Below are 21,989 nucleotides of genomic sequence, written 5' to 3'. Positions count from 1 at the left end.
GCATTGACCCAGGAAACTGCGGTGGTTCGGTGACTTGACACCGTCTGTGGTGTCAGGTGCCTGAGAAACAACCGCACGGTATTTCGCTGCGCTGTTTCAGCCGTGTAGAGGGAAGGGGAAAGGAGGTGGATGCAATTCCTGGAAGAACGGGGGTTCCCGATGGTCGGACACAAACCCCTTCCGTATCGGCATTGAACTGGAATAAACGGGGTTATTCCTGCCACACTCAACGTCGTGCATTTAAAGCGCTATGATGACACTTTAAACAGCCGTGGCTCCCCCCGCAAAGAGTTACAGGACTTGTCATCTGTTAAAAGTGCCGAGCGTCCCCCTTGTTCCTGTCTACAATTTCCAGAGTGGTTTAACAATCAAATCCCTCTGGGAACTGGAGCTCTGTGAGGGGAATAGGGGCCTCCGAACAACTCTGCACCCTTAGCAAACTACGGCTCCCAGAATTCTTTGGGGGAAGAAGCCACGACTGTTCAAAGCAGTTTCGTAGGGTGGCCTGAATGTGGCTTCTCTGGCATTTGCAATCAGCAAGGCAGATTAGAGTTTGTGCCAGAAGGAAACGGAGAGAACGCTGTCAAGGGGGATAGGATCTGACCTTTTTTAGTACCCTTTACTCCATTTGATTAGTGTGAACTGTCACATAGCTGCCTTTTAGATGCTCTGGGCAATGGGAGCTTACGGTTTATGACCCAGGTATCTAATTTGCTGCGCCTCTTTGTTACTCCCTAAGGAAGGTCACTTCTGACTTTGAAGTTTTTGCCCTGAAGTCAATAAAGAGCTGGGCTCAAAAAGCAAAAAGTATCCATGGAAGCTGACAAACAGGGCATCAGATCACCAATATCAGTCGGCCCTCAGGCATCTCCTACCTGTCTGCCTTCCTACTTGCAAGTAGTCAGGCGCCCCCTAATGTTGACCTCCCTGCCCTCCGCCCTATGAACACCAACGGGCACCAGCCACCACTGTGTAGTAGTAGTAGTAATAATAATAATAATAATAATAAATGTTATTTATACCCCGCCCTCCCCAGCCAGGGCCGGGCTCAGGGCGGGTAGCAACCAATAATAAAAACAAGTTGATTGGAATACAACTTAAAAAACAAGGTCAAATACAACATTAAAACATTAAAATGCAGCCTCATCACAGGAGGAGAAAGGAAAAAAGAAAGAGGGGAAGGGAATCAAATTGACTCCAAGCCAAAGGCCAGGCGGAACAACTCTGTCTTACAGGCCCTGCGGAAAGAAATCAGATCCCACAGGGCCCTGGTCTCATGAGGCAGAGCGTTCCACCAGGCCGGAGCCAGTGTTGAAAAGGCCCTGGCTCTGGTTGAGGCTAATCTAACTTCCTTACGGCCTGGGACCTCTAGGGTGTTGCTATTTATGGACCTTAAGGTCCTCTGTGGGGCATACCAGGAGAGGCGGTCCTGTAGGTATGAGGGTCCTAGGCCACAGGTCATGTGCGAATAGGAGGCATGGGAATGGGGGCGAAAATGAATAATAAAATAATAGAACTGTATTGCTGGAAGGGATCCTGAGGGTCATCTCGTCCAGCCCCCTGTAATGCAGAAATCTTGCCCACGGCCATCCCTGGGTGGGCTCGAACCGCCAACCTTCTGGTTAGCAGCCAGACGCACTGACCCATTACACCACTAAGCAGGGGCATGAAAGTGTTTGCAGAATAGGAAGAGATGGTGGCTCCAAGGTATTTGCGGAAGGTGAAAAAGGTGATTTCATAGTTGCCATGTTTGGGAGGGGTGAGTTGTAGGAGGTTATCATTTGGGGTGGTGGTGTGCAAGGGGAGGGGGTAATCATCATCATCATCATTTATTTGTACAACGCCCATACGTCTGGGTTTCCCCTGCCACTCTGGACAAATGAAAACAGAATAAAACATCATACATTAAAAACTTCCCTAAACATGGTCTCGGCGGCCACTCCCAGTCACCAGTCTAGCTGCCGCATTCTGGATTAGTTGCACAGAAAGGAGGGGAAGGCATGGACGTGGTGGTGAAAGTGAGAACAAGGGTGCAAAGTGGGGCCGCAGAATAGAAAAGTGGCTTCAGGACTGGGATTGGGAAGGTGAAAAGAGCTTAGGAGTTGCACAAGGTGGAAGCTCTAGGGGGTTAATGGTGCAATGGTCAGGTTTCGGTGACTGGAGCACTTAGGGTTATAGCCCTGTTTGTGTTTGTGTGTGTATTCCCATCACTCTTCTCTTTCTCTCTGGTGGTTAGGATTTTAAGCAGAGGTTGGACGGCCATCTGCCATGGATGCTTTAGCTGAGATCCCTGCATTGCAGCGGCTTGGACATAGATGGCCCTTGGGTTCCTTCTGGCTGTACCATTCTAGGAATCTATAAACAGAGTCTGTGTTTCATAACCTGTAAGAAAGGGCTGCAGGGAGGTCGACCATAGCTTCAATATTTAAATCGGGGTGGGGAACCTGCAGTCCTGAGTCTGATTTTGTGTGATCCAAAACATCAACTAGCTCTCTGGACACTGTAGGGCCATTCTCCTCCTTCAGACCACCGCCTCTGAGAGTCTCTTCTGCGTGAGCGAGAGAGCGAGAGAGAGAAATAGACAGAATAGACCCAAAGAACTATGCAATCCTGCAAACTCCACCCTCTTTTGGCTCTGGTTCCCACCTACCACCAGATCCAGCCCCTGTCTCCTCCCACTTGTGGTTACACCCGCTAATAGACGTTTTCTGTGTCAATGGCCCTCCATCGGAAAATGTTCTCAAGTTTTGCGTAAAAACCTTTGAGTCGAGTGACTCACTTCCCGGGAAACCATGACAACGCTGTTAACAATTGTGGAGTGGCACATAATCTGCATTGAGAGTGCATCTTGAGACTCAAGTAGCCAACACTTTTGGATCCTGTTCCCAGATCTGGAAGAGGTCCAATTGTTGGAGAGGTCGGGCCTTTGAATATGCACTGTAAGGGAGCATATCTGCTTCATAGATGAAAAGGAAAGTTGGTTCTAGGAGACTGTACACATCTCTGCCAAGTCCATACCTATATTCAAAACCTACAAAAATTCTAAAACTGGCAAAAAGGAGATCAACACCTGTAGGTTCCCCCAAATAATCAAAGTATTATATTAGCTGAGGAAACCAAGCCTTATGAGGAATGGTTGAAGGAGTTGGGTAAAGAGGAGACTTTGAGGAGATATGATAGCCATCTTCAGAGTTCTAAAGGACTGTCATGGAAGACTCAGCAAGCTTGTTTTCTCCTGCTCTGGAGGGTAGGACCCAAACCAATGGCTTCAAGTTAAAAGAAAGAAGATTCTGACTAAACATCAGAAAGAACTTTCTGACGGTAAGAGCTGTTTGACAGTGGAACAGTCCCCCACTGGATGTTGTGGACTCTCCTTCCTTGGAGGTTTTCAAGCAAAGGTTGGATGGCCATCTGTCATGGATGCTTTAGCTGAGATTTCTGCACATTGCAGGGGGTTGAACTAGATGATTCTTGGGTTGCCTTCAAACTCTACAATTCTATGATATGAGCCTATGATATTGAGACTGACTTCTTTACAAGAAAACCTGTGTCGACCCCACTTCTTCCACCCAGAACCTGCGGTCTGGGGTCACAGGATCCATTACTGTTTGTGCAGCAAGATTCTGGTTTCCTAAAATGGAGCCCAAATCGTGAAGTAGCTGCCCCTGCCCTTGACTAAAAAAAGATTCTGCTGCTTTCAGAACCAATTCCTGAAGCAGGCCACTTCACCAGGCCACAGGACAGGGCCCCTGTGGCCCCCTTCATTTAGGGGTCTACACACCTAGCAACAAGCCGTTGGTACAGACTGGCCTGCCCTCTCTAGTTGGTGCACTGCGCTCTATTAAATTAATGACTATGACGTTAACCGCCTAATAGATTTCATTTTATGGGGATTGTTTGGGATGTTATTTATCCTTCCTACAGCCAAGCCGTAAAAAATTTTATGGTAACTGGTTGGAGCCTTGTTTTGGCTGCTGACACTTGAATAATTTTCAGGCTGGGTTGGGCTTACGCTAATCTCTCCTGAAATATAATGTTCTAATCGTATTTGGATGCTTTCCACAGCGCGCTTCCATTGGGTTGGGTTTGCAAAGGGCTGGGAGAAGACCCTCATGCAAGAAGACCCTAAAGATTTCAAGAGGAACATGGAAGCTGCTATGTACAATTTCAGACCATCATACTCACCAACTGTCCCAGAAAACCCAGACATCCCATTTCACCCTGTGAGAGTACAGTGGCCATTTTGGGCGCCTTGCTCTTGCGTGATTTCTGGTCGAGATCTCACTCCGGGAAAAAGTGTCCCCCCCACCCCGAATATGCAATCTTGTGCGGGTCATGTGACTGGTGCAGGATTTCAGACCCAGAAGGTGGTGTCCTGGGTTTGGATTTAGGAGTCTTCTAAAAACTGTTTTATTCTGGCAGGACTTTCAAATGTGAGATTCTTTGCCAAGCAGCTCTTACTGATGGGTTTAATAATAATAATAATTATTATTATTATTATTATTATTATTTATACCCCGCCCTCCCCAACCAAGACTGGACTCAGGGCGACTAACACCAGGTAAAAAAAAATAATTAAAATACAACTTAAAAACAAGATTAAGTACAACATTAAAATGCAGCCTCATTTCAGTAGGAACTCAAATCAAAAACTTTTTTTTGATGTGTTCATGGTGATATTGTATGTTTAGTCTGTATACCGCCTTGGGATATATTATATATGAAAGTGAGGTTCATAAATATATTAAACAAAAAAACAAAATGGCGGAGCTGGTATGATAAGGAATAACACATAAACATACTCCTTCTTCCCAGGACTGGGTCTTCTTGACTCGATTCTGCTTCCTTTCTGACTATGGGCGCCTGGACTTCAGGTTCCGCTACCCAGAGGTAATATTTTTATCTTTCAATCATATTCCTTTTTTTGGTTTTTTAGCCACCTCTTTTACCATCTCAAAAAATTTGGTGCCTGCATAAAACTTTTTTAAGGCAAGCCTCCCCAACGTCATATATATTGACATGCTCTAATCTTCTTTTTTGTTTGCTACTTCCAAATTATTTTTAATGGCATTGAACTGCTTTTATTGACATATTTTGTCAAATAAGCAAAATAAATAAAAAGCCTAACCTTTTTCATATATGGTGGGAAACAGCCCTCCAGGTGTGGATGGACTCCAACTCCCATCATCCCACAGCCAGCATGGCCTGTGCTCAGGGTGATGGGATGTGGAGTCTGGCCACATCTGGACGACCACAGGTCCACCATCCCTGTCGTTGTACACAATCTATTTGTCGTGTTTGGCCTATGTTGCTATCCTTAAAGCCTGTACTTCTGCTTCCCTTTAAAGGCCAAATGCTGCGAGAATATCCTTCTTTATTTTGATGATCCTTCCCAGTGGCCCGCCGTCTACAAGAAGGGAAACAAGGTCAGTTTGGATGGGTCATTCAGCTGCAGTTAGACTTCCCTTCAAGAGGTGAATATGTCCCAGTGGGTTAGCTTCTTCTCTGCAGGTTATGCACAGTCGCCACCGAGGCAGAAGGAGAGAAATTCGATTTAGGCCTCTTTGGAAGCCAAATCTTATCAAAGCCACGCTTTTCAAAGCTATATGTGAACCAAAAACACATCTGTCCTTGGAAATTTGCACTTATCAAAATTTTGCCTAGCAACGTTTACAAAGAATGCATCTATGAGGGGAAAGTTTGCATAAGGATGGATGTATTCGTGGGAAAAAACGAAACAAGAAGACATTGTATACGGGGAAATTGCTTGCAGAAACGTGTCCATTAGCTAAAACTGCATTTTAAAAAATGTGTTTATTAGGAGAAATCAGTAGTAAAATGCTGGTGAACCAATGTCCTTAGTGATGTGGAACTCCTACTTCCACCACCCCAACCAGCATAGTCAATTTTTGGGGGTGATGGGAGTTGTAGTACCGCAATAGACTAGGACTTGTTTTACACCTGTTACGCTGTCATAGCTTCTCCCAGAGGATCGGGGGAACTGTTCTTTGGTGACTGAACTGAGAATTGTCTGCTAGAGTTCCCCTGTTGCTTCCCCTCACAGAGCAGCAGTCCCAGGTGTCATGAGTCTTGTGGAGATGTTGTGGGGAGGGTTTTTGGAGGATGAGGAGGAATGGAAGGAGCTTTTGAGAACTGGAAGGTCCTAGGGGGGGTTAGGAGATGAGAACTTGGGACCCCAAGTAGAGTCTGACCTGGGTGAGGGTCCCAGTGAATTCCACTCATTCTTCTCTGACCGATAATGAACTTAGGGGGTGGAAGGGCACTGTGATGGCTATTAAGCCCAGTTTAAGTTCATTGTGCATAAATCTTCCTATTTGGATCTCAGCTCACGTGCGATATTGCTTCAAACCTATCCACATTAGTTGAGAGGAAGTCCCGTTTAAGTCAGTAAGACTTGCTTGCTTCTGAATAAGAATTGGATTGTGTGTTGGCTTAGGGAAGCTGCTATTTCTCAACATGGCACCTCCCTACCCCCCCCCCCATCTGCCTCTGCAGTATTGTGGCCTAAAGTGCCCCTGACATTAGGAAAAAATTGCAAAAGTATATAATGGCCATATAGGGATGCGGGTGGCGCTGTGGGTAAAACCTCAGTGCCTAGGACTTGCTGATCGTATGGTCGGCGGTTCGAATCCCCACGGCAGGGTGGGCTCCTGTCTTTCGGTCCCAGCGCCTGCCAACCTAGCAGTTCGAAAGCACGTCAAAGTGCAAGTAGATAAATAGGTACCGCTTTATAGCGGGAAGGTAAACGGCGTTTCCGTGTGCTGCGCTGGTGCCGGCTCGCCAGAGCAGCTTCGTCACGCTGGCCACATGACCCGGAAGTGTCTTCGGACAGCGCTGGCTCCCGGCCTCTTAAGTGAGATGAGCGCACAACCCTAGAGTTGGACACGACTGGCCCATACGGGCAGGGGTACCTTTACCTTTATAATGGCCATATATCGAGCCTTACCCCCTGTCCCAGAAGAAGAACATGATTATGCCAGATTAGTTTGTGAGACTCCCCCTGAGGAGATTCCCCGGGAAGAGACCGTTGTCTATACTGGAGTACAACATGAGGGTCAAGCCGAAGAAACAAATGTTTGAATTGTTTCTAAGCTTGAAAGGGGGGAATGTAGCAAGGCCACCTGAGAAAGGTATACGGGTACACCATTATGCCTTATGAGTTCTTTTCATAGTGCCTAATTACTAAGGCTAGGTAAAGGTAAAGGGACCCCTAACCATTAGGTACAGTCGTGGCCGACTCTGGGGTTGCGGCGCTCATCTTGCTTTATTGGCCGAGGGAGCCGGCGTACAGCTTCCAGGTCATGTGGCCAGCATGACTAAGCCGCTTCTGGTGAACCAGAGCAGCACACGGAAATACCGTTTACCTTCTCGCTGGAGTGGTACCTATTTATCTACTTGCACTTTGACGTGCTTTCGAACTGCTAGGTTGGCAGGAGCAGGGACCGAGCAACGGGAGCTCACCCTGACGCGGGGATTCGAACTGCCGACCTTCTGATCAGCAAGTCCTAGGCTCTGTGGTTTAACCCACAGCGCCACCCGCGTCCCAAATTACTAAGGCTAAAAGTGCCTAAATTCTAAAAATCAAATACTGTCTCTCTTTCTCTCTTCCTTGCTGCTATGTTTGCAGACAACAGAAATAGCTGCGCTCGCAATCTGTAAGGAACATATTCCTCCTGCTCATGGTCACCCTAACCTGATGAAGCAGCTTGTCTGAGGTTAGGTATTTTCCACACTGTGCAGATGGCCAATAGTATAGGGATAAGAATGATGAACTACTTTGCAGGGCTGTTGTACAGATTACCCAGGTAATTTATGTAAAGCGATTTGAGCTCTCGGAAAGCTCTGCATGAAAAAAGCGCAAAGTATTATGGTACGCAGGTTGGTGGAATGACAGAATAATCCTCTATTTTCTATAGCCAGCAGTTTCTTCTGTTCAGCAGTCCCTTAGTAACGGAAGCTGCTCTTCAATCAGAACAGGTCAAGAATTTTGAGGTTTCTCTTCCAAGGCGGTTTAAGTCAGAACAGGATGGGGGTTGAGCACTTGCAATTTCTTCAGCGCAGAGGGAAGCTGGAGAGGGGGAACCATTATTAGGTGCTACGAAGCTGCAGCACATTTGCATATTTCAGCTGTACATAATTGACATAATTTCCATGATGACAGTGGGTGTCAGGGAGCAGCTGGGTGCCTTTCTTGTGCGATGTAATTTGCTCGCTTTCTGGTGTGAGATTAGATGTGGCAGTTTCCGGAGATATGAGCATCAGCTATCAGCAGAGGCTCGTTAAGGCTTAGTGATGAGAAGTGTTTGCTCACAAAACCTTCCTGCTGCCAGAGGAGCCTGGTTCTCCATGTGTGCAAGGAAAGACACTGGGAGGAGGTGGGGTTGGGTGGTTGCTAGAGGAGACAACGGATTGCTCCCCAATCCTCTTCTGTCATCCTCTTCTTCTTCTTTGGCGATACCTCGTAGCCGAGTAAGATTGTCTTCCATAAACACTGTTTTAACAATGAGTCCGTAAGTGACTGTGGAGGACAATTCTGGATCCACACGTCCTTCCACAGTGGGGACATTGGTTTCCGGGCGGGAGTTGATCATGGTGTGGAATTGTCAAGCATGCCTTCCTCTTAGCACGTTTCTCCCTCGCGTCCTGAGTTTGAGTGTCTTCAAAGCCCGCGACACCTTTGGTCAAGGCTGTTCTCCAACAGGAGCGTTCGCAGGCCACTGTTTCCCAGTTGTCGGTGTTTATACTACTTTTTTTAAAGATTTGCCTTGAGACACTTTTTAAACCTCTTTTGTTGACCACCAGCATTATGCTTTCCATTTTTAAGTTTGGAATAGAGTAGTTGCTTAATTGTGTGCTCCTATCCCATTCTCTGAGCGATGACGGCCGACAGCGATTCCTGTGCTGACCCAGGTTTCCTTTCCTTGGAAGGATAGTGGAGATGCTGCTGTCTTTAGGACATGAGGTTTTATTTACACAGATGGGCACTGGATGGAGGCAGTGGCGTAGCGTGGGGGGTGCAGGGGGGGGCCGGCCGCACCGGGCACAACATCTGGGGGTTAGGGTTAGGGGGCGCAAATCCACGGGTTAGGGGGCGCAAATCCATGGGTTAGGGGGTGCAAATCCACGGGTTAGGGGGCGCAAATTACTTGCCTTGCCCCGGGTGCTGACAACCCACGCTACGCCACTGGATGGAGGGGCTCACGGCGTCAACACTCCCCCAGATCTTGCTTCTCCATTAGATTTCCAGAGAAGCCCCAAAGTCCAGCTGAGGCTCATCACAGATTCCAGCCTCCAACTTTCAGCTCACAAACACAACATATGGCCCTGTCTTGGCCTACTGTTTCTGAAATATACTCGGAGTCGAGAGTGGATTTCATGTTCTTTATTCAGCTCATATAGTGAGGAGGAATGGAAGTTCCCCCGAAAAGTCTGCTTTTGTACATTATTTACACAATGGGCCCCACGCGATTGGCTAATTCCGGGATTCCCCTATAGGCCAATCAGGTTGCGGATTCATTTCCACCTGGAGTTGGATTGGGTGGCTCCTGCAGACCAATCAGACTGCTGCATTCTGGACCCTATTGTTCTAGGACCAATCAGAATGCTGCAATTAGGCTCCTATTCAACTCAGTACATAACAGTTTCTCTTCTTACCTGTCAGGTGAGGGAGATGGGAGAAGGCCTGTCCATTTGATTCTATGGCAACAGAGCTCACCCATTGAAGATGCAGCTTTCTCTTTTGAGATGCAGGTGCTGAGCAGCTAAGGTCATTTACCTTGATGAAGGGAATAGTTTCTCTGTTCATCCGGGTTCCATCTTAGGCTTCTCAGCCTCACAGATTTGGGAGGGGCCCCGGGTTTCATCCAGACTGACATTCCCCAGCTCCTATCTCAAGGCCAGGAGCATAGTGTGGTGATTTGGCTGGAGAAGGGGAAGTAGAGGATAGAAGAAGGATTATTTGTATTTCTACCCCACCTTTTTCTCCAAGGAGCTTAACATAGTGTCCATGGTTCTCCCCCCTCCTCACTGAATCGTCACCATCATCATTTTATATGTATGCCGCCTTTCCATGGTTAAAACAATGCTCAAGGCGGCTTACAATATGAAAAGATTTGCATAATTACAAATATAGCAAAGCAGTCATAAAAATAAATAAAACACATTAAAAACTACATAACCAAACGGAACAATTTCCACATAAAAATAAAGACACAAAAAGTTAGTACCAGTAAAACAACAGCAAAAACTGTTGGGAATCAAGCCTTTATCAGGAGAAACTGGCCACTCTCCAGGCACCCGGCTTGATCTCTGGTTGACCTCCCTGTCTGCATTCCCCGGCAGAATACAGGCAGAGGTCGCGATAGGCGATCCTTCTCAGCGTGAGAAGAACACACCACTCTTTCCTGCCCCCCTGCCCAGGCAGGGGAAAGAGATAGACAGAAACGTATTTACATGCCTTTATTTCTGTCTTTGCAGCGTTACAGAAAACATGACTGCTCTCTTCAAACTCCAGCAGCCGAGAGACAAACTCCTCCTGTACTTCCTGTACAGCTCATATTACACTCTGAGCTAATTCCGGTGCTTTGCACTGTGAATAGACTGTCCCTCTGTTTCCCACGGAACAGTCCCAACATTCCCATTATGTTTTGCTTTCAAGCTAGCAGCAGCTCGCGGCCGCATTGCTTCTATATCATATCCAATGAAACTTCTCCCAAAATACCTTGCTGAATCCCCACACAGCAATCCTCTGAGGTAGGTTAGGCTGAGAGAAGACAGTGACTGGCCCAAGGTCACCCAACCAGCTTCATGGCTGAGTGGGGATTTGAACCCTGCTCTCCCAGGTCCCTAGTCCAACACTCTAACCATTACACCACACTGGCTGGCTTATCTAGTTATCCCCAGACTTCCTGCTGAGACAGACTAGAGTGGCATAAGAGAACCAGCAGTGCGGGGACGTAGAACCTGTGCTGGACTCCCCAGTTCCCATCAGTCTGTGACCACTGGCTATGCTGAAGGGAGCTGGAGTCCAACAGCATCTGAAAGCCCACACGCTGGTTTAGAGTGCGAAAGACGCCCCACCTTGAAGGAGCCTACCATGTGTGTTTCTGCATGCATCACTGTTCTGGGACAACCAGTGGCGTAGCGTGGGGGGTGCAAGGGGGGCCGGCCGCACCGGGCGCAACATCTGGTGGTTAGGGTTAGGGGGCGCAAATCCATGGGTTAGGGGGCGCAAATCCACGGGTTAGGGGGCACAAATTACTTGCCTTGCCCCGGGTGCTGACAACCCATGCTACGCCACTGGGGACAACTCCCAGCCTGGACAGGGTCCAGGCTCAGAACAGCGTCTCACGAGAGACGTGACAGGCAGTCTCCTCTGAGAACAGGGAATTGTGCTGAATCGGGGGTCTGGGAACGAAAACAGCTGGCAGATCCTGCTGAGGGCTGGCGCTTTGGTCTCCTGGCAGCGTTTGGCTGTTTTATTTACTTGTGACGGAGGACAAGAGGAAGCTTTGGTTTTCTACACAGATGCCAAGAGGGGTGAGGTACAGGTTGGAGCATCTTCAGAGGGTGAGTGATTCATAGGTAGCAAGAGTAGCGCAGGACATCGTCTCCAGGTCTGAGAAGAGCCAAATGTGCCTCCACGTTTATTTCAGGGAGAAGGAAATACCAGCCAGAATCGTAGTGGCAAAAAATGGGAAAACTGATAAAATACCAGAATTATTAGAATGGAGAACCAAATTTCTTGAATTCGCGAAGATGGCAAAATCCACAGCATCAATTAGAGGCTACTGTAATAAAAAAATTAATAAAGAGTGGGAATGCGTTAAGGAATACATGAAAAAAGTCAGTGCTGGAGCTTAAAAATTAATATGCAAAAGTTTAAAAGGCGCAAGGAGATAGGATAATAATATATTAAGGGTGGAATAACAAATAAAGTGAATAACGCAACAATAACAAAAATAATAGTAGGTAAAGAAGATTGCACACAGGTGGAGGGAAGTACTGGGCTGTGGGGGAAGGGGGTGAAGGGATTAATTGAAACTGTTAAAGATTGGAATAGGATTTAAGAGATTTAAATTTTCATAAAGATTCTATAAGGAAAGCAGAAAGCAGCGAGAATTATCAAGTATTGGAGAGGAGATCAGTGTAAACGAAAACATGAGACTTGCGGTTTTGTTACATATGATTTTATTTTGGAGTTGTTTGTTGTAAAGAATGTATATTATGTGAATAAAATAGTAAAGGATGAATAACAAAAAGAAAGGAAGGAAAGGAAATACCGTTTCTGAATGAACAGTACCACGGTCCCCTTTTGCATGTGGTCATCCTGCTCAGGGTGATGTTAGGTTGAGGCTCCTGCTATTTCCCTTTTATCTTCTCTCTCCTCTTCCTAGGATTGTTTGATGAAGGAGTCCGTGATCCGTCCAGAGAACAATCAGGTGATCAACCTCACCACCCAGTATGCCTGGTCTGGATGCCAGGTAAGCGTCTCTGGGACTTGAAAGGGGCTGTGGGGTTCTGCTCACCATTTCCCCCATACCCAAAGACTCGGGATGTTGGTCATAGTAAGATCAGACAAACAGACAGACAAACAGATTTGGCAGGTGCACAAAATATGGTCTGAAGCTCAACATAAAAAAAAAAACGAAGATCATGGCCACTGGGCCCGTAACCTCCTGGCAAATAGAAGGGGAAGAAATGGAGGCAGTGAGAGATTTTACTTTCTTGGGCTCCATGATCACTGCAGATGGTGACAGCAGCCACGAAATTAAAAGACGCCTGCTTCTTTGGAGAAAATCAATGACAAACCTAGACAGCATCTTAAAAAGTAGAGACATCACCTTGCCAACAAAGGTCCATATAGTAAAAGCTATGGTTTTCCCAGTAGTGATGTATGGAAGTGAGAGCTGGACCATAAAGAAGGCTGACCGCCAAAGAATTGATGCTTTTGAATTATGGTGCTGGAGGAGACTCTTGAGAGTGCCATGGACTGCAAGAAGATCAAACCTCTCCATTCTTAAGGAAATCAGCCCTGAGTACTCACAGGAAGGACAGATCCTGAAGCTGAGGCTCCAATACTTTGGCCACCTCATGAGAAGAGAAGACTCCCTGGAAAAGACCCTGATGTTGGGAAAGATAGAGGGCACAAGGAGAAGGGGATGACAGAGGACGAGATGGTTGGACAGTGTTCTCGAAGCTACCAGCATGAGTCTGACCAAACTGCGGGAGGCAGTGGAAGACAGGAGTGCCTGGCGTGCTCTGGTCCATGGGGTCACGAAGAGTCGGACACGACTAAATGACTAAACAACAACAAATTAGATACAGGATGTTCTGAAGCAAAAAGGCGTGTGAATGCTATTTGCACTTTCCAGAAACAACTGAAGACGTTTTTTTGTTCCGACAAGCTCTCCCAGCTGGATGCATAGATCTCTGCCATGGGAGAAAACATGGGTGTTTTAGATGTTACCTGCTGTTACTTTCTGTGATGTGTGCAACTGCTTTTTAGCTGATTTTCTTGAATTTTGTATATTGCGTGGAAGGTGTAAATGAGAATCATAGAACTGCAGAGTTGGAAGGGACTACGAGAACAATGCAGGAATCTTTCGCCCAACGTGGGAACCCCCAACCCTGAGATTAAGAGTCTTATGCTGTACTGACTGAGCCTATCATGAAACAAGCAGGCCAGCTCTCTTTTTCAGCATTCCTTTTGACACAAAATAAGACACTTGCAGTGAGAGGAACAGGTTCTGACTGGGCGTCCAGCAAAAATGGGGCCTTTGTCCTCTATTATATCTTGTCTCTCAGTGTGGAGAAGGACAGAGAAAGCATAAATCTAGGGCTGTGTGCAGACCATTCTAAAACAAAACTAACCGAGTGCCCAGGGAATTTTGATTTATGCAGCAAGGAAAGTTTGATTCAGCAACCTAAATGACTTATGCAATTGGAGCAAATTTGCATGTATCATCTTACTCAGCACATATTTTTCTGCAGTGTGATTTGAATTTTTGAATTTCTCTGTTTTGACCAGTTGTGGGACAGACAAAGGCACTGATACCTCTTCTCCAGTTATAGAATATCTTATTTAGACGTCTCTCTGGCCTTTGAAATTTCTTTCTTTCTTTTTAAAATACATTTTTATTGCTTTTTGCGTATATTTTCCAAACAGAACGTATCATCTCATCTTATCTTATACATCATTTGGGTATTTTATCCTAAGACTTCCATCAGCCACGTCTAATGATTTTCAAACCTCTTTTAATCTTACATTTATTGCCCTATTACTTTTAATAGTCAATAACTTATAATCCCTTCTCATAAGTCTTTTCCGTAATATTTCATATAGTTCTCCTTACAAAACTTATTGTAGTCCTACAAGCCTAGTAAGTTGGGACTTTGAAATTTCAGCCAGTGTTGCCCATACGCAGTTAAACCTGTCTGTGCAGCTGCAGGCTCTTTTTACTCTAACAAGGGCTATGATTCTGGTTTCTTTCTCCACTAAGATGCTTTTCCTCCCCCTCCACAAAATTCACAGCAAACTCACGTACACAGGCAGGGCTTGGGGACCCACAAACCATGGCTGATATTGTTCCATGTAGAATGTGGAGCTCACATTTGCTTCCTGAGCAGGTCTTTGGTTCAGCTACATCAGGGCTGGGGAATTTTCAAGGCTGCATGCAGAGGCAGACAGAGTTGGAGGCAAAAGTAGGCTGAGCATCAAATGCAAATGTAACCTTTGCACAGTAGGATAGTTTTTACATGCACTCGAACACCCCTCTTTATCCTCCATCCTGACAAGCAACAGGCATGATCAGAATTCAAGGACATATTCCAGCCAGGCAAAGACCCTTGGGGAAAACAGGGACAGTGAGAGGTTTGTGCGTCCTGGGGAGAAATTCAAGGGCCTGTCTGGGCCTGAGCCACAGACTCCTATGATATTCCTATAGCGAAAACATCTCCTAATGGTCCGGGGTTAATTGAAAAGGAGAAGCTCCTCCTTCAGTTTTACCTGATTGCCATATCACAAGTCTTCTTGTCTGCCCTGTATACCCAAAGGAACATCTCCACCTCTGTCATTTAGCCTGGACATTGAGATCCAGCTCCGAGGGCCTTCTGGTGGTTCTCTCACTGTGAGAAGTGAGGTGACAGGGAACCAGGGAGAGGGCCTTCTCAGTAGTGGCGCCCTCCCTGTGGAACGCCCTCCCATCAGATGTCAAACAGATGTCACCTTCAAAGAGGCTACCTGTAAAGGTGACCCAAAAACTGCAATTAATCCAGAATGCTTTAGCTAGACTGGTGACTGGGAGTGGCTGCCCGGACCACATAACACCAGTCCTGAGAGATCTGCATTGGCTCCCAATACGTTTCCGAGCACAATTCAAAGTGTTGGTGCTGACCTTTAAAGCCCTAAACGGCCTCGGTCCTGTATACCTGAAGGAGCGTCTCCACCCCCATCATTGAGCCCAGACAGTGAGATCCAGCGCTGAGCTCCTTCTGGTGGTTCTTTCATTGCGAGAAGTGAAGTTACAGGGAACCAGGCAGAGGGCCTTCTCAGTAGTGGTGCCTGCCCTGTGGAATGCCCTCCCATCAGATGTCAAGGAAATAAGCAACTATCCTATTTTTAAAAGACACCTGAAGGCAGCCCTGTTTAGGGAAGTTTTTAATATTTAAAGCTGTACTGTTTTTAACACTTGATTGGGAGCCGCCCAGAGTGGCTGGGGAAACTCAGCCAGATGGGTGGGGTATAAATAATAAATTATTATTATAAACAGATAAACAACTATTTGACTTTTAGGGGTGGAAACATCTGAAGGCAGCCCTGGGAAGTTTTTAATGTTTAATATTTTATTATGTTTTTATATATGCTGGAAGCTGCCCAGAGCGGCTGGGGCAACTCAGTCAGATAGGCAGGGAACAAATAATAAAATTATTCGTGTTATTATTCTTTCCAGTTGGTGACAGAAAATTCGGTGCGGTACTTGAGCTGCGCCAGTGGCAGGAGTTTCCGCTCGGTTCGTGAGCGCTGGTGGTATGTGGCCCTCAGCAAGTGTGGGGTGAGTCTCGTGACGCCCGCCTACTCAGGTTTGTGGCTCTGCCTTGGTTCCCTAAGATCAGAATGACTTTTGACTGCTCTCTCACAGGGTGATGGGCTGGAACTGGAGTATGAGATGATTCTCACCAACGGCAAATCGCTTTGGACGCGGCACTTCTCGGCTGACGAGTTCGGTGAGTTCCCTGCTAGTTCCCGTCAGGTTTGCGAAGTTCAGATTCTGGGAATCTGAATTCCTTCAGCATGTTTGCCGAGGCTTGACAGAGAGACAGTGTGTCAGAGTGGTTAGAGTACTGAGCTAGGAACTTAGAGACCAGAGTTCGATTTTGCACGCAGGTATGATCGCCAAAGAATGGATGCTTTGGAATTATGGTGCTGGAGGAGACTCTTGAGAGTCCCATGGACTGCAAGAAGATCAAACCTCTCCATTCTGGAGGAAATCAGCCCTGAGTGCTCACTGGAAGGACAGATCCTGAAGCTGAGGCTCCAAGACTTTGGCCACCTCATGAGAAGAGAAGACTCCCTGGAAAAGACCCTGATGTTGGGAAAGATGGAGGGCACAAGGAGAAGGGGACGACAGAGAATGAGATGGTTGGATGGTGTTCTTGAAGCTACCAGCATGAGTTTGACCAAAGTGCGGAAGGCAGTGGAAGACAGGAGTGCCTGGCGTGCTCTGCTCCATGGGGTCATGAAGAGTCGGACACGACTAAACAACTAAACAACAACAACAACAACATGAAGGCTTACCTTGCGCCTGTCGGGCATCTTTCAGCCTAAACTACCTGATGTTGAGCAGTTGACAGCAGCCATCAGGCACCCAGGCAGGCAATTCTAGTTCCTCAGCAGCAGCAGCAGCAGCAGCCCTCACACAACAGTGATAACCTTGAAGCTCCAGACGGGAGTGGTACAAGGCAATTCCTTTCATCTCGCAGATTCCTTTCATCTGCAAACTTGCCAAGGAACTGATAAGGTTCATTACTGAGTCATCTGCAGTTCAACAGATCACTCTTCTTACCAGGCTGAGAGGGAAAAGGGTGAAAACAGGTTATTTATTGGGACAGAGTGATTTTTGCAGCTGTTGTTAAAGTTGCAACAGTGGCGTAGCGTGGGTTGTCAGCACCCGGGGCAAGGCAAGTAATTTGTGCCCCCTAACCTGGGGCAAGGCAAGTAATTTGCGCCCCCTTAACCCCTAACCTGCCGCCGCTGCTAGCTTCTTCTTGTTGCTGCCTGGCCTGGTCTGGTGTGGTTCTCTCCCGCGCTCAGCGCTGCGCTGGGCAGCTGCTGCACTGTCCCTCCCCCAGATAGTCCCTCGCTCTCTCTCCGCACCGCACGCCTGGCACCCACCCCCTCCACAGTGGGCGGCGACCCGGCAGCTCAGATCGGATTCGCACAGCCAGCACTGCAGTGAGAGAGAGTGAGTGAGCCAGGTAGGGGCAGAGAGCTGAGAGTGCGAGCGCGCCCCCCCCCGATGTTGCGCCTGGTGCGGCTGGCCCCCCCTGCACCCCCCATGCTACGCCACTGAGTTGCAAAACAACAAAGCCAGGGACAGAGTGGTGGAGAAATTTATGAAACTACAATAGGATGTCAGCTCCACCCAAGGCATGATGGAGAACGGCAGCAACCGGGAAAAGATAGATATAACGTTTTACAAGGACAGAATAATTGCCACACACAGGAAGAACAAGGGTATAGTCTGAGTGCCTTACTTGTAGTTCTGTAAATCATTTAATGCGTCAACACGAATGGAAGCTATTAATATTGCAGTTGTTGTATACGGGATTATTGTTTTGACCGGAATGCAATTGAAATGAATAAGATTTTGGAACGCAAGAAATAAAGAAAATCATCAAACCATCAAATGTAGCACACAGGAGGGGGGCACCTAAATTATATAATTTGGTATTTGAATGATTGGTATTAGTAATTGTATTATAATTTGGTATTGTTGTAATGAAGCTATTATTGGATTGTAATTAATAAAAATTATTATTAAAAAATAAGGCAATTCCCAGGTCCGCTGCTGAATCTGCTGTCTCCTTTCTTCTCAGGCATCCTGGAGACAGACATAACTTTCCTGCTTATCTTCATCCTAATCCTCATCATCTCCTGCTACTTTGGCTGTGAGTACCAAAGAGTCCCAGTCCGGATGCAGTTGGGTCAACGCTTCCTGTTTCTCATGCAGTGTGACTTATTTTGGGGGTCCCCAGTGCCCAGGCAGGATGTGGGTGGCGCTGTGGGTTAAACCACAGAGCCTAGGACTTGCCGATCAGAAGGTCGGCGGTTCGAATCCCTGTGACAGGGTGGGTTCCCGTTGCTCAGTCCCTGCTCCTGCCAACTTAGCAGTTTGAAAGCACGTCAAAGTGCAAGTAGATAAATAGGTACCACTCTGGCGGGAAGGGAAACTGTGTTTCTGTGGGCAGCTCTGGTTCGTCAGAAGCGGCTTAGTCATGCTGGCCACATGACCTGGAAGCTGTACACTGGCTCCCTCGGCCAATAAACCGAGATGAGCGCCGCAACCCCAGAGTCGGCCACGACTGGACCTAATGATCAGGGGTCCCTTTACCTTTATCTTTACAGTGCCCAGGCAAACGGGGCATCGCTCTGTAGAGAGACAGTGGGGAGTAGCTCCTCCAATCGGTGTTGTAACGGAAAGGCTTGACAGCGAGGAGGGGGAGCTGCAGGGTCAGGTGTCTCCAGAGAATGATGGGACGGCGGGCCTTCGCAGGAATATGGGCCATGGCAGGTTCCCAATAGTATCTACCCCTGGCTCCGGAAGAAGAATTTCTAAGAGAAACCCAATCTCCAGTGTGTCTTGGAGTGAGGGAGAGAGGCCTCGTTGCTGTGTTCCGGTGGGCAGAGAAAAGCCAACGATACTTTTGCCAATGGCCCCCTGCTCTCTGTGTCTCTCTGTCTCCGTGACCCTCTCTGTCTCTTCGTTCCCTCCTAGATCTTTTGAAGGGACGGCAACTTCTCCACACCACTTACAAGATGTTCATGACGGCGGCTGGGGTGGAGGGTGAGTCATGGGCAGCGAGGGCAGATTCTGGGGAGGAAAGCAACCCTGCCAAGTTGCTGACACCAGTGGCTGGGCTTTGTTTCTGTTTTCACTTGCTTATTGATTTGGCATTTATTATAGCCCACCCTTTATTGTGTAGTTCCAAAGCTGGTTTAATATACGTAGGGTGCGTTCCAATTAAACTGTGTACTGTCTCCTGCCCCCAAAGGCTTAGGGTTGTGCATTCAGGTTCAGAGTTAACTGAAATGCTTTTGGCAGGGAAAAGGGGTGTCGGAAGGGATGGAAGGAGGGGCCAAAAGATGGGGATTGGGATTAGATGGCTGATACAGTTGGAGGGGACGCAGGTGGCACTGTGGTTTAAACCACAGAGCCTGGGACTTGCAGATCAGAAGGTCGGCGGTTCGAATCCCCGCTACAGGGTGAGCTCCTGTTGCTTGGTCCCTGCTCCTGCCAACCTAGCAGTTCAAAGCATGTCAAAGTACAAGTAGATAAATAGGTACCACTCTGGCGGGAAGGTAAACTGCCTTTCCGTGTGCTGCTCTGGTTTGCTATAAGTGGCTTAGTTATGCTGGACACATGATCCGGAAGCTGTACGCCGGCTCCCTCAGCCAATAAAACGAGATGAGCGCCGCAACCCCAGAGTTGTCCGCAACTGGACCTAATGGTCAGGGGTCCCTTTACCTTTACAGTCAGAGGACAAAGAACAGTTGCCAGGGATCAGGAAAGAGACCCTGCATGGGCAACCGACCCCTCCATCCTCCTTCTGCCTTTGCAATTGCACAACACTTGCCACCTGCTTCATTCCCCTCCCTCCCTTTTTCTTCTCTTCAGTGCTCAGCCTGATGTTCTTCTGCATATACTGGGGCCAATATGCGAGCGACGGCATTGGAAATGGCAGCCTCAAGATCTTGGGTAGGTACGAAGGGGGAATCCGGAGTGAGCAGGGCCACATAAAAGTTGCCGTCTTGGACGCTGCTTATCAATTACAGTCCTGCAGCTTTTCAGAAGGGAAGCAATGAATGTTGTTGGCCATTCCGTATCGTTCTTTCTAGTATGTATCCTAGTGTGTATCCCTTGCCCCTTCCTCGCTGATCCATTATTTAAAGGCCATATAAAAATCCTGGGCCATTTGGACTGTTTTGATTCTCATATTCCAGAAGAACCCTGTTAATGGCCTGGGCTTAACTCCATTTCTCCTTTTCTCTCTTTCTCCTTCCTCCCTTCCTCTAGCCAAGCTCCTTTTCTCCGTCAGTTTCCTGATCTTCCTCCTGATGCTTATCCTGCTGGGGAAAGGATTCACTGTCACCAGGTACCAGCATGACCATAGGCGCTGACTCCATGGGGCTTGAGGGGGCCCGAGCCCCCTCAAAAATTCGTTTGGGGGGCTCCGCCCCCCCAATAATCTCTGGCGCCCCTCCAGCAGAGCGCCATCGCCGCCCCTCCCCCAGCCCAAAATGCACAGGGTCGGGCTGCATGCCTCCTGCCCTCCCTCCCGAGCAAAAGCTCCACCCAATTTCCTTCGGAGCTGATTAATAGGCGCAGCACGCTCTCCCCTATTCGCTCACGAGGAGGCGGCGCCACTTTATTTGCATATTCATGAGCTTATTTATTATTCATGAGCTTTCCCGGCCCCCCCCCCAATATTTTTTATAAGTCCGCGTCCCTGAGCATGACTAAAGGGGGACAGACCTTCCAATGAGTCAGGGTGGGATGGGGCTGTATTGCCTAGTGGTGAATAATTGGTGGGAGGGTGTGGGGATCCATAAAGGCTGTGATTGATGGGTGAGTTGCTTCACTTGGAAACATGGATAACTGAGACTCAGTGCCATGTCTTCCAAAAAATGAAAAGCAACTTTGTGAGAGGGTCGTTTGGTGTGGAGAAGCATCCTGCAGGCAAGATGCTTCTAGTCATAGAATTGTAGAATTAGAAAACCATGAAGGTCCAATGCAGGTATCTTTCGCCACACATGGGACTCGAACCCATGACTCCAAGAGCAAGAGTCTTGTGCTCTGCCAACTGAGCTATCCCAGTTCCTATTCGTTCTTGGATCCCAAATTCAGATGCAGTTCAATCACACATTGGCAAACTCCGGGTTTGAAACCTCCGGGTATAGGGTGGTATATAAATTCAACCAATCAACCGACAGACAGACAGACAGACAGACAGACAGACAGACAGACAGGAAGACAAACTCTGGTTGCAAAGTTATAGTGGATTAGGAGGTCTTGCGTTACAAACCCACTTCCCCAAACTACTGGTGGCAGCTGATGGAAAAGCGCACAGAGATAACACTTCTCTGACCAGTGGCATAGCGTGGGGGGTGCAGGGGGGGCCGGCCGCACCGGGCGCAACATCTGGGGGTTAGGGTTAGGGGGCACAAATCCACAGGTTAGGGGGCGCAAATTACTTGCCTTGCCCCGGGTGCTGACAACCCACGCTACGCCACTGCTCTGACACAACATTGCCTAACCTCCCAGCAAGCAAACCAGAGGTCCCATTCATTTCATACAGTTAAGGTGTCATAATACCACTTTAAGCTAAGAATTCTGGGACCTGTAGTTGGTTAAGGGTGCTGGGCGTTGTTAGGAGACTCCTGTTCTCTTCCCAGAGCTACAGGTCCCAGAGTTCCCTGAGAAGAGGGATTGATGGTTAAATCTCTCTGAGAATTGTAGCCTTGCAAGGGGGACGGAGGGTCTCCCAGAAATCCTCAGCACCCTTAGCAAACTACAGCTCCCAGAATTCTTTGGAGGGAGCATGGCTGTTAAAAGTGGTATCAGGGTGCTTTAAATGTACATTAAATAGCTGGTGTCATCTAATCTCTCTGCAAACAAATCAGGATGAAAGCTCAGTTAAACAGCTTGTCTGCAAGTGCCCCAAAACATTAAAAACAAAATTAAATAGAC

General features: G+C 47.7%; 1 protein-coding gene across 1 annotated transcript in view; it reads left to right on the top strand.

Annotated features, from left to right (window-relative positions):
• The window catches only part of TMEM145 (transmembrane protein 145), a 39,012-nt gene that overhangs the window by 8,207 nt on the left and 8,816 nt on the right, over positions 1-21,989 (top strand). The window contains exons 2-10 of the mRNA XM_082231159.1: positions 4,816-4,890; positions 5,349-5,426; positions 12,417-12,503; positions 15,972-16,073; positions 16,161-16,245; positions 18,118-18,189; positions 19,017-19,085; positions 19,917-19,997; positions 20,316-20,394. Coding sequence (XP_082087285.1) covers positions 4,816-4,890; positions 5,349-5,426; positions 12,417-12,503; positions 15,972-16,073; positions 16,161-16,245; positions 18,118-18,189; positions 19,017-19,085; positions 19,917-19,997; positions 20,316-20,394 — 728 coding nt within the window. The remainder of the gene's footprint in view (positions 1-4,815; positions 4,891-5,348; positions 5,427-12,416; positions 12,504-15,971; positions 16,074-16,160; positions 16,246-18,117; positions 18,190-19,016; positions 19,086-19,916; positions 19,998-20,315; positions 20,395-21,989) is intronic.

This window comes from Podarcis vaucheri (assembly GCF_965113315.1).
Source record: "Podarcis vaucheri genome assembly, chromosome: 7".
Lineage (NCBI taxonomy): Eukaryota > Metazoa > Chordata > Lepidosauria > Squamata > Lacertidae > Podarcis > Podarcis vaucheri.
The sequence above is the reverse complement of the archived record's forward strand: the minus strand, read 5'-3'. Positions and strand labels throughout refer to the sequence as shown.